Genomic DNA, 12,905 nt, shown 5'->3' on the forward strand with positions numbered 1-12,905 from the left:
AGACAGCTATATATTTAAAGCATGGAAAATTGTATACGTACAGTAATTCCCTTGAAAGTCCTGTAAAAACTCTATGTATAAATTAATCACTCAATTAGTAGTCATCTTTTTTAACTAGGTAGAAATGCATTTTATATGTGCTAAATATGTAATCCCCTTTCAGATGTATGGGAAACGAGCCCCTTGGGAAGATCCCTCAAAGTGGGTGCTCGATACATACCCATGGAGCTCAGCATCCCTGCCTCAGGAGGGCCCAGCATTACTTCAGTTGCGGCCAGAAGATGTTGGGTATGAGGGCTGCATCTCCACTAAGGAAGCCACAACCTCAAAGCACATTCCACAAACTGATGTGGAGGGGGATCCCCTGGTAAGAGGCCGATGTGTGATTCTTCCTCTAGAATCTTTTTTTTTTTTTTTAGGTTTTATTTTTTTATTATAATTTTTTTAATTAAAATTTTTTTGGTGACATTGGTTAACAAAATCCAGTTTCAGGTGTACAATTTAACAGTAAGGTATATATATGTGTTGCATTGTGTGTTCCCCTCCCATAGTTTGATTTCTTTCTGTCACCGCATATTTGACCCCTTTTACCTCATCTACCACCCTCCTCTCCCCTTCCCCCTACCCTCTGGTAACAACTAGTCTATTATCCATGTCTTATAGAATCTTGATTATAGTGTATTTAGTTATTTGTATCTAGGACATGAGTTCACTTAGATAATATTTGGGATTGTTCTGCAATTAATACTTAGTTTTAACTCTTTTACTCTCAACCTGCTTTCACTGGGTGAATTTCTTAAAATGAAAGGCTGAACTTGAAAGCTTAAAAATAATCAAGAAACACTAAAACCAGGCTGAACTCTATGACCATAATTTTTCTCTTATTCAGAAAACTGTATAAAAAGATAATTAAAATTTTCAATTCCATGACTAAATTCTCTTGATATCCAAGAGAAAACTGAATTTTGTTCTTAAATGAAGAAACAAAAAGAATACAATTTAATGTACACTTGGAGAACTAAAGAATATTTTATATATATCATCTAGTCTGACTAAATTTGGAATTAGTTTTTCTGTTACCTACCTATAAAGTAGAGAAGAAAAAACTGACTTGGAAATCAAAGGGAAGTTATTTTCCCTGCTTTGTTCAATTTGCAATTGTGTATGGCTTAATAAAAGTCGATAAAAGTCCAAAGTATAAATATTTGAAAATATTAAGTACATAGTGTTATTGGGAAAAATTCTTTATTTTTTTATGTATTTATTTTTTATTTTGATAGATGACTTTCTATAGGTTGATGTCAAATGTAATGTGTTTGTTGGCTCACTATCCTGTGATGAAAAAGATCATTGGACTTGCACAACCAATGTAGAAGGAAATACTGAAATAAACGCCATTATGTTACTTAAAGCAAACAAAAAACAAATGATTAAAAAGTCATGGTCTATGACTATACCCAAAGACATAAAATGATTTGATATTTTATGGAGTACCTTTATATTAACAACCTCAACACATATACATCATCACTATTGCAGCTGATCATTATTAACGTATTTGGGGTTACATGTGAACAATCTTTTCAAGATTCTTTCCTCAGTAAAGAATTCTATAAAGTCACAGAAGTATATACATAGACCTTCTTGGAGTCCAGAGATCTCCCATTTAGGACTTTTGATCTAGACTATAAATTACTTAAGGGCCTGGACTTACATTTTATAACAGGCACCTGGCCCTTTAGCTTATCCATAGTTAGAAATTAACTGTAGTGGTGGGATTGGTTTGAATCAAGTATGTGAGCATGCATTGAAGTTACTGATAGAATGATTAAAATTTAATAAATATAAGCTTTAGGGTACAAATATAAGTTATTTCTCATGAATTTTTGTTGTTGTATTGGCTTTATTTATTTATTAAATTTATTAGGGTGACATTGGTTAAGAAAAATATATAGATTTAGAGTATACAATTTAATGTCATATGTATATAGCACTGTGTGTGATTTCTCTCATATGTCAGATCTAAAACTGAATTTTTTAAAATAAGTCCTATTATATTTTTGCCGTTTTGATATACTGTATCTGTTTCAGATAAGGAGAGATGTTTATAAAGTTTATTTTCTGAGTTACTCTGTAGAGTATGAGACCTTTATGGAATGCCTTCAACTTTCCCATTTCCCACAGTCCTGATAAAGAGTTATCATCTAAAAGTAATTCTTTGGATCAGTCACATTCTGTTGTGAAAGTAAATATTTTCTATCTGCTTTTATTTCTCTATATTTCTATAATTACTAATATGAGGTAAAATATACTTGCGGTCCAATCTAAATCACTATTTCATATCAGAAATATGTTTTTGAATCTGAAAAAAGACGCAAAGATTTGGCATATCTCATTGTATTTTAAAAATGCAATATGTATTCATCAACGAAACCATGTCCTCAGGATTAAGACTTGGTGATCAGGAGATAAATAAGATATCATTTTTGATCTCAGGAAGCTCACAGTCTAGTAGTAGAGACAGACCTATCTAAATTACAGTAAAATAATGATAGAGGTACATGCTAGATAAAATTGTGAGTCCATTGAGGAAGTGATTAGGAGAAAGCTTCGCAGAGGAGGAGATGCTTGAGCCAGGTCTGGAAGCATGAAAAGAAGTTCATCATGTGGTTGAACTGAGAATATCCAAAATTAAGGAAAGAGAAGGTAAAAGATTGTGGAACAATATAATAAAAAAGATGAATTTAAGGAATTATATACAAATCAGTAGGATTGGAACAAAAGAGGGTGGGAGGAATTAAAGCTACAGAGTCTGCAATTGCTAGATCATGCCTAGCCATGTTTATCTTTGTAGAAAGTAAAAACTGTATCATACAGAGATTGGGGAGCCACCCAAAGATTTTGAGCAGGGAACTTACCTAGTTAGATTTTCAGTTTATAGAGATCACTTTGGTGATAGAATACAGGACATATTAAAGGAGAGAGGATGGATTTGGAGAGACTAGCAGATTCATAAATACCATGGATAATAAGGACCCCACCAAGATGTTACAAATGACAGACATTGTATTGATGACTATGTGCGTGGGGAAGAGGGGAGAGGAAAGTGGGAGAAATACTTTTGTAGAGAATCATAATCTATCCCAGTGACTATTGAATCATATGTAACCTTACCTCCCTGTATAATCTCCTTTGACTTGAATGCACAATGCAACACTATGAGAAGCCAAGGTAAATCGTTCGTATACATTTATTATGAATCTGAAGTTTGGAACTTATTCTAATGGAATATGTTTACTCCATGGCACCATTAAAAAAAAATAAGACTTTAAGAACACTATAACTGCAACGAAACTTTTACAGCATTAAACATTCAAGTCTTTCCAAACATTTGTAACTGAAATAGAATCATAACCCTTTAAACAGATCTCATTTGCCATTTCTACCGTTAGTAAATCAGGAGAGTGCTCTAAATAAACCTTCTTCACATGAACATATAGCCAGCTACTAATGAGGGAGGAATCGACAAAAGAAAAGAAGGGAATATGATTGTGCATGAAGGTAGAGATGTGTGTGAGAGAGAGACAGAGAGAGGGAGAGAGGCAAAGGGAGAGAGAAAAACGGTGTTGTTGGAGACATTCGGCTTTTTGGCTCACTGAGTTTAAGTAAGAGGTTATCACCAACTACTTTCACGTCATATTCTTCTGTAGCTAATTTAATAAAATCAGAGAGTTAAACCAAAAATTATATTGAAAAACGTTTTCTTGAAAAATATTCAGATGACTTTAAAATATGCTATAACTGTAGCCTCTTTGTCAGAAAGGCATTGTTGCTGAAATTGGTGATACCCAGTTTATCATTTATGTCACAAGCATTTTTTGAAGACATATTTTTCACTGAGCGCAGAAGCATGCATTACCTAACATATGAATAAAGAATTCTTTTTTAGATTTCTCCTTTTTATTGGATCGGATTCTCTATTTCTCAGTTTAAAAAAAAAAACTTTATTTTATAAATGAATAAAATTAGTATGCTTAAATAATATAAACATTATTACAATTTGTAGAAACTCTTGATAAGAAAACAAATTCACTACCCTCATGAAGACAGACATGTGCCACTTTTTCTGTGCTTTTTAGAATTGTCGAACCATTTGTCTACAATTTGCTTTTAAACGATCTTTCTTTTTACTTCCCTCTCTAACAGTGGATCTGCAGATCTATCGAAATCCAAGCAAGGTGGCCGCTTTTTATTTTGTAATACATGGAAATGCTAGCTGTCCTTCTCCCCGGGTGCTTTCATACACATGTCCCTTTTACTGGAACAAATATTACCATTGTCCTATAAAGCTGGGAAACTCGAGACAGCTGCTGTTGTTCTAGACGTTGGTTTTTGTTTTCAGTGATATATCAATCATATTTTAGCCAGAAATTCAACAACAGAAACTTGACAGTGATTCTTTCCTTCTCCCTTTTCAAACACTCATGTTCTGTTTCATTCAGTCACCTCCTCTCGAGGTCAGCTCCTAAACAGCAGATGGTGTGCTTGTGTGCAGCAGCTGGCTCCATTCCACTCCATCCCCTCCTTCTCCCAAGGGACTGTGTGTGTGAGCCTGTGTGTGCATCTGTGTGTGTATGAACACTCACGACTTTCAGTTGCCATTCAATGCTTTCTGCTTCTCCCAGCCAAAAAGCTGGGAAGCTTGGCATACTCTCCAGCAATGAGCCCAGATGTCCAGCTGTGATACAGTTTCCTTCCCAGTCTCCCTGCTGGAGCAGTGTTCATTCACAACCTCAAATAAAACAGTTATCTGGAGGCTTTATTTTATCCTTATGGTTTCGTGTTGTATCATATTTGGGAGAAATAATGTAGGAGCCAGGGGCAACTAGTAAAAACCTAAACTTATTTTCCTGTTTCACTTGGATGGGATGAGACAGTTCCTCAGTGTTGCTCAGGGCCTCATCTTTTATGGGGCTGGCTTACTGAATGCATCATTGCCTCCATCCGATGTCTCTTTTTCTTTCTTCAGATGAATATGCTAATGAAACTCCAAGAAGCAGCCAATTACTCGGGTACACAAAGCTGCGACAGCGATAGCACCAGCCACCATGAAGACATTTTGGATTCATCTCTTGAATCTACCCTCTAGAGGGTGAAAAAAGTTAGGGGGAAAGACTATGCTTTTTTAAAATGTAAGATATTTTCACTAAACCACTGCCAGTATGAAAGCACCTATCAAGGGCCCTGACCCAGAGTCGTGGTCTCCAAGGAGGCAGCAGAACTAAGTCTGAACCGCCAAGATGCTCAATTGAAATGGAAGCTTAACTTTATTTTATTTCTAGGCATTTTTATATCTGTGGAGTGATATAAAGCTCCATTACTCAACTGGAAAGGACCCTAATGACAGGGCGACTGAATAGATTGCACATGGGATAGCCAAACTGGACTTTCGTTTTTTCCTCTTTAAAAGTTTACAGTGCAGACCCTTTTTTTGTCCCTTCATTTTGTTTCCTCTGATGAGCTGTTCTCCCCAAGCAGGGTCCATTCTTCTGATCCGTCCAACCTCCTTTGTGCCACATGGTGCTGGTCACAGGGCTCCAGTAGTGTTTGTGTTGTGCGCTCACCCCATTCCAAAATGAAGCCAAGAGGCCAGTCCTCTGCAAGCACAAATGGAATTGTGCAAGCACCAGAAAAACACTACTGTGGCAAGCTGGAGAAGTGCCAATATAATTCTCAACTGCCATGTTCACGTGATGTGCTCCACCAACTTTTTAGTATATGAGTCACAAGTTTTATAAGATTGTTTTTACCACAGTGGTCTTTTTAAGCCACCTGCCCACTCCCTTAAGAGTTTTATACCAACTATTAGTCAACACTGAAAAAAAGGCTTTTTTAGGGCTTTATTTGTTTGAGCCTTTTCAGTGAAAGAAGGAACATTTCCTATGGTGCTGTCTCACTGCCTTAAAACAGATTTCTACAACAGTTTCAGTCGGTTCAAATCCTAAACCATTGGTAATTTCCACTGTCTTTTCATTTACAACCAAGCAACACCAGTTAACACAGTAGCCTCATCTCTATATATCTTTTTTTTTTTTTTTAAGAAATGGATAGGAGAAAGATCAGTATTTTTACCTTGTGAATAGATTGCTTTGCCTATCCTACAAAGTATTCGAATAACCCAGAAACCCTCTTTGACTGTCACTTAAAAGCTAAGACATGTGGCTAAATTCCATCCAGTTCTAGGTGAAAGAGTTTCAGAAGGCGGGAGATTTTTGAATTCTTATCCAGCAGAGCTGGAAGCACTAGATGCAGCATGAGCACAACTATTTGGCTTTCCTCCCCTATTCTTTTTTTTTATTATTATTATTAGTTTTGAGCATGTTGTTTTGATTGCTGTTGTTGTACATGAGAAATTCAGCATTAAAGAACACTGAAGCAGTGGAGTCACTGTGGAAGAGGAAGCATTTATACTGTAAAAGAAGGTTAGATTTGCACAGTCTACTGGGTAGGTATTGTAAATAATAATTTTAAAAACTTGCACAAGTCAAAACAAACACAAAAAAAATTGTATTTTATCCTGTTGGTGTTAAGAGGTGTTTCACTTGCTGAGATTTCCTGTACGTTACAAACAAATACAGAATGCAAACCCTCAAAGCTGTTATTATCTGGTGTGTTTGTCCTGTATTTACAGTTGTTATGACTATGCAGGAGCTATCAGTGCTAGAGTGAGCATGCTTCAAAACTGTACATGAAGCCAATACATTTTTGGAAAAGTAAAAATGTCTAAAAGTGCATCTGTCGTGGCAGGCTTTAAAGAGAGTGCATGAAAACTGATTGAAATCATTGGAGATGTTATCACCACTCACAGAGGACAGGTCTTAAGTTTATAAAACCCAAGGGCTAGGCCATGGTGTAGACTTGTTCCATGCATGTGAAAATGTGTTGCTGTCAGGACGTGTAATTGGTGCTACTCTCTGTGACCACCCATGGGTCAGTTGCTCTAAAACAAAACAACATGAGACATCTGTGCAGTTTTCAGAGTGTCGGTAAGTCTATGGGTTCCACACGGTGCTATTGCCCTAAGGGAAATCTGAATTGAATTTATGCACATTGAATTGTCACCCTAACTTTGAAGCCTCAAACATGGACCGAATATGTTGTGAAACATCAATACATGTAGCTGGATGAGTGACTAGTTGCCCTTGTATAATATATGATCTAAGAAAATTGCTAATCTTTCCCTGCCATTTTGAGAAACACAGTCCAAACATGATCATAAACAATTTCCTGCAATACATCCCAGTAGGTCCGCCTAGTTTACAACTTAAACTAGTTTGTGAAACATTTGTCTGTATACATTTTATATTTTGTACATTTTGATGTAACATATCATGTAAATAGGCAGAAACAGTGAAATAAATCATCTGCAAAGTTTTGTAGTCTTTGTAAAGCCCCAACAATAAGTACTTGGTGTCAATGGACTGAACTGGATGATGTATTTTCTATTGGTTTATTGTTCCTCTAGCTTGTAAACCAGCTTGCATATATTTTTTTGCAAATGTGCACCCTGTATCTGTCTAAATTATTACTTTGCCATTAAAGTGGAATTATTTATTGACAACAAGGTGTGGTGTCTATATATGGAGAAAAATTGAATAATTATGCACCAAGAAGTGTCAAACTTTAAAACGTGTGTGCTATTAATATGCTATCAATAAGGATGTGTGTGAATTTTTATTTTGTATACTTCATAGAAAGGACCTCATAGCTTTTATCAGGACTTAATTCATAAATACAGTTGACCCTTAAACAACACGGGGGTTAGGGACCAGTACCCCACACAGTCAAAAATCTGCATGTAGCTTTGGACTCATCAGTCATGCTTTGGTATCTGTGAGGATTGGTTCAAGGACCAGAACAATGCATACAGTTAGCCATCCGCATCTGTGGATTCCCACCCACTGATCAAAAATACTGTTTGTTAAATCCACAGATGTGAAACCCAGGGATATGTAGGGTGGAGTGCATATTAATTGAAAAAAATTTGCAAATAAGTGCACCCACACTGTTCGAACCCATGTTGTTCAAGGGTCAACTGTATATTCAAGGTAGTGTTAGAGTCTTATTAAAAGTGTGTCTTTCATCCAGTTTTCTCATCCATAAAATGGGATAATTATAACTACTAAGATTGTTTTGAAGACAGAATGTTTTAAAATATGTAAAGCACTCAGAAAAGCGTCACATCTTAAGTGATATGTGAGGGTTAGCTACAATTATTTTCAACAAAAGTTTATTATAAACCTAAAAGGTGCCAGGCAACTTTCTTAGGCATTAGAAGCATTGCAACACAGGCCTTAGTCCTAAGGAACTTAATACATCTCTGTCCTTTTTCATTTCTTCTTGAGTATCTAAGTTCTCGACTTAAGGGTGACCGGTGAGAAGCGCACTGTATAGTAGCGACAGGATATGTTTTCAGACGCTGGTAGATCAACGGTAGCAGAGAACTGTTTAAATTTGGAGAAATTCGAATGCCTTTATTTCAGTCTTTTGGACTTTCACATTTAAAAAAAAAAAATTTTTATAAGAAATAAGCCACCTTGAATAATGTTTCATTCTATACTTTGATCAGTTAAGATGTTTAAAAAGAAACTTCAGTTGTGCTTTGCTTTTTTTTTTTTTTTGGCATCAACTAATAGGTAAAATATTACTGAATTCAGTAATTCAGTATTTTTTGTTGTTGTTGTTCAGTGAAAACGATTTAGATAAGCAATCATTAGATCTCTTCTCCACATGAAGTATACATTATCTCTTAGCTGCCCAGGAGTTCATCAGAAGAAAATAAAATAATAGAAATTAAACATAGTACATTCTGAATTAGAATCTCATTAGAGGAAAATTAAACTTCTCAAGTTGTTTTCCATAAAATCGTAAAAAACTAATAAGTAAGCCTTTCCTCTATTATTGGAATTTTTAATACTTTAATATTCTAGACTAACATGGTAGAGTTGAAGCTAATAAACAACCGAATAAATATTTTTTTACATTGATTACATGTTAAAAATATTTTTAATTATTGGGTTATATTAACTAGTATTAAAATTAAGTTACCTGGTTTTTTAAATGTGGCTACTAAAATATTTACAATTAAATATGTTGCTCATATTTGCAACTCACTTGGTATTTCTATTCCTATTGGATAGCACTGCACTGAAAAGATTGATCTTCATAAAGTGCAAATGCAGTCACCTCCCTCATCTCTTTGTATTTTGTTTGTAAGAATGAGATTCAGATATTTAAAGGCAACAATTCCTTGGTCTGTCTGGATTTTGCTTATCTCTTAGCTTCCTTTATCATCATGTCCACTGCCTCCATTTAGTTCTGTTCTCTACGACATTAGCCTAATTGTAGAACCTATAAGTAATTGTTGAAACAGTAACAACTTCCCAAACATTAGCTGTAAGCATGTGTACAAGTTTTATTATAATCTTGCTGTGTGGGAAAACCTTTGGTAGGCCAATTTAAAGGTTTCTTTCCTAGTAAAGACATTTACAGAAAATGTAGATTAGACAAAAAGAATGTTTATTTAAAGATCCCCAGCGTCTTGACTGTTGGGTGGATGGGTGAGTAATTGATTTCCCAAGACAAATATTAAGCCCATAAATAATTAACCAGTTATTGAAAATTGCTAAACATTTTATCAGCATTCTAATTTATTCAAAAAAGCATATCACTAAATATGTCCAATAATAATGTTTGGTCCAGACCAGGTTTAGAACCATATTTCTTTTGCGGTAATTTACTTCCTTTTACCCAAAGGTCCTTACACATTCTTAAATGCCATTACCTTAAACAAGCCTTTCTGATCCCTCAAACTAGGTCCAAAATCTAAGTTATTTGCGTTTCTAGGAAAAACTGTGTGTGTGTGTGTGTGTGTGTGTGTGTGTGTGTGTGTGTGTGTGTGTATTGTGTCTCACTTATCATGTTGCAGTTTCAGAGCCTAGAATATAGGACACTCAATAAATGTGTATTAAATAAAAATAGTTCTGAACATGGAGACGGCAACTGAACTTTAGCTTATGTTAAACAAAAACATTAGAGAACCACTTTTACAGGTGTTGAGCTCCCTGGAAAGCCAAATTAATAATTAGAATGCAGTTTAGTGACCTGGGAAGATAAATGGATAACTGGAGAATGTGTCATCTAGTACAAAGTGCTGCCTCACAATTGAGATTTTTTTTCCCTTTAGATGTAATACACTACGTACTTTCTACCAAGTTTTCTTTTTCTTTCTGCTTTTCAGTCCTTTGAAGATGCTTTAGTTATATATAGCACAATTTAAAGGTTTGGGGTTTTTTGGGAAACAGATAAAATACAGCAAGCAGTAGGAAATGTAATGCTAAGACCTAGAAGAAAGGTGAGGGTGAAAAGACTAAAATAGGAATCCTTAGCATAGAAATAAGAAGTGAAGATGTGAATTTCTTTTTGGGATGTTTCCCTACAAGGAAGATCTTGACCAATTAGAGAAGACTGAGAATAGAACTGGAGAGATGTGATGGACATCTTCATAGTTCCTTTGGCTTTTATTTTTAAATTCGTATAATATGTTTATGCCCATTTAATGTGACAATTACAAAAGAGGAGTATAATGAATAGGAAAAAACATTGAATTCAGAGTCAGAAAATCTGCGTCTTAGTGATGTTTTACAGTTTCTCCAGGAAGAATCAACTAACCCACCATCTGTATTCATCTAGATTTTATACTCTAAAGATAATAAAATGCACCCAATGTAACTAGAGTGGTTCTAAACAGCACTTGTGATAGCAAATAATGTGAATCTATCACTTCCCAGAAAACCATATTCCTGGGGAATAGCAGTCTAGAAGTCTAGTCAAAGCCCACCCAAGAACACTTGAGTGCTTATGAGTATCTACGGTGGTCATCTTCAGTCCAGTTTGGTCCTAACTTGGTGTGCCGAATATGAACTATTTTTAGAGGATGATGTTCAAGGTGTAGGATCTGGACCAAATTCCCTATAGGCACTTTGAGTGTGGTACAGTGTTTATTTGCCTGACATCAACATCTCTTTCAAGATGGGCAACCTAATTCTCAGGAAAATGGTTTTCCTGGTACAGTCCCTAGTCAAGCCTTTCCTTGGGTTACTGGGGCAAGGAACTGGGCAAGCTCTTCAGCTGGTTGTTAGTAAGGTTAGAGATTCACACAATGATGGAACAATGTTGCCCAGAAATCTCATATTAATTGAATTTCTGAGGCTCAAAGTGAGCACAATGAACAGGCAGAGACAGACTGATGGTGATTTTAGATAAATACTCCCATTCGGCCACTACATAGAAGAGAGCCACTTTTTGTTATCAGTGGTTTTTCAGGGGAGAGAAATTCACCTAGACTATGCTCACTCCTGAGACATTGTACTCTAGACATCACAACACTTCCAGTAGAAACGTAATAAGAGCTATACATGCAAATTGAAAATTTCCAGTAGCTATATTAATAAAAGTAAAAAAGAAACATGAAATTATAATAATGTACTTTATTATCTCAACATATCAAAAATATTATAATTTCACTATATAATCAAGCTAAAATACTTTTTAAATAAAATTTTTTATAATTTGTTTTTATCCTTGTTTTTGTACTGTCTTTGAACTCTAGCATGTATTTTACAATTATTATTCAGAATTCAAAAATTTACAGTTAAAAATAATTCACTTTTAAATTATATATCAGTTTTAAATTTAAATTTTAGATAATTACCTTTAAAATTAAAAATCTGTCTCCTGAATTGTTATAGCTATCAAGTGCTAAATAACCGCTAGTTGACAGTGGCTGAATCAAATAGCACAACTCTACCCTTACTTGGCAACTGGATTTCTCAGGTCACATGTAGAGCTTCTTCCCAGGTGCAAACACCAACCTGAGGCTTTGATTTGGAAATTTTCCAACTTATTTAATTCAGAGACCTAAACCATTTTCTCTTACAGGTTGTACTGGATTACAATAGTTCATTGTAACTATTTCGGTGAATCTGTTTCCTTCTTTGTTTTCAAGCTTTAGTAAAGATCACCCTGGTCTGTCTTTTCAGACATTTTTTCTTAATGTCAACCAGTGAGTTAAAAAGACCTTGGATTCTTTAATAAATGTGTCTACTCTTTGTCCAGAGCTGCTCATTATAGATGATAGATGATTAGATGATAGATGATAGATAGATGATAGATAGATAGATAGATAGATAGATAGATAGATAGATAGATAATAGATTAGATGATAGGTAGATAGATGGATAGATAGATGATAGATGTTATATAAGAGATGATAGATATAGATGATGGATGACAGATGAAGGATGATTGATAGATATAGATAGATGATAGAATAATTGATAGATGATAGGTGATAGATAGATGATAGATAAATGATAGAAAGATGATAGATAGACATAGATATACCTATAGATGGATTGATACAGATCTTACTCTGTAATCCCAGGACAAAGATTGCCTAGTCATCTTTCATTTGTATAAAAAAATGACCTCTCCTCAAATTGTCCTTTTTACCTGACATAAAATGATTCCTTAAAGAAAAAAAAAATGCATAACCATCCAAACATTTTAAATAATAGAATGACTTCCAGAACAAGATCAAAACTTCACTGCAGACCTATCAGCAATATTAACATATATAAATACAAAGATGAAATGTTTTAATAGGTTAGAGATAGCAGAATAAGAAAGGAATATCTATAAATACACTAAAAATGGACATGCAGACTAAATGAGAGAGAGAAGAAACTGATTAAAGCAGTGTTTTTCTTGATTAGAAATCCCTTAGGGCAATCCACTTCTTTTGCCTACCTTTGCAGTTCACCAAGCAACGTTCTAACTGCTGA

General features: G+C 34.9%; 1 protein-coding gene across 1 annotated transcript in view; it reads left to right on the top strand.

The window, feature by feature from the left end:
- NAV3 (neuron navigator 3) overlaps window positions 1-7,611 on the top strand; it is a 312,728-nt gene extending 305,117 nt beyond the window's left edge. The window contains exon 39 of the mRNA XM_023520404.1: window positions 5,030-7,611. Coding sequence (XP_023376172.1) covers window positions 5,030-5,149 — 120 coding nt within the window. The 3' untranslated portion in view covers window positions 5,150-7,611. The remainder of the gene's footprint in view (window positions 1-5,029) is intronic.
- The last annotated feature ends 5,294 nt before the right edge of the window (window positions 7,612-12,905 follow it).

This window comes from Pteropus vampyrus, unplaced genomic scaffold (genome assembly GCF_000151845.1).
Source record: "Pteropus vampyrus isolate Shadow unplaced genomic scaffold, Pvam_2.0 Scaffold9, whole genome shotgun sequence".
Taxonomy (NCBI): domain Eukaryota; kingdom Metazoa; phylum Chordata; class Mammalia; order Chiroptera; family Pteropodidae; genus Pteropus; species Pteropus vampyrus.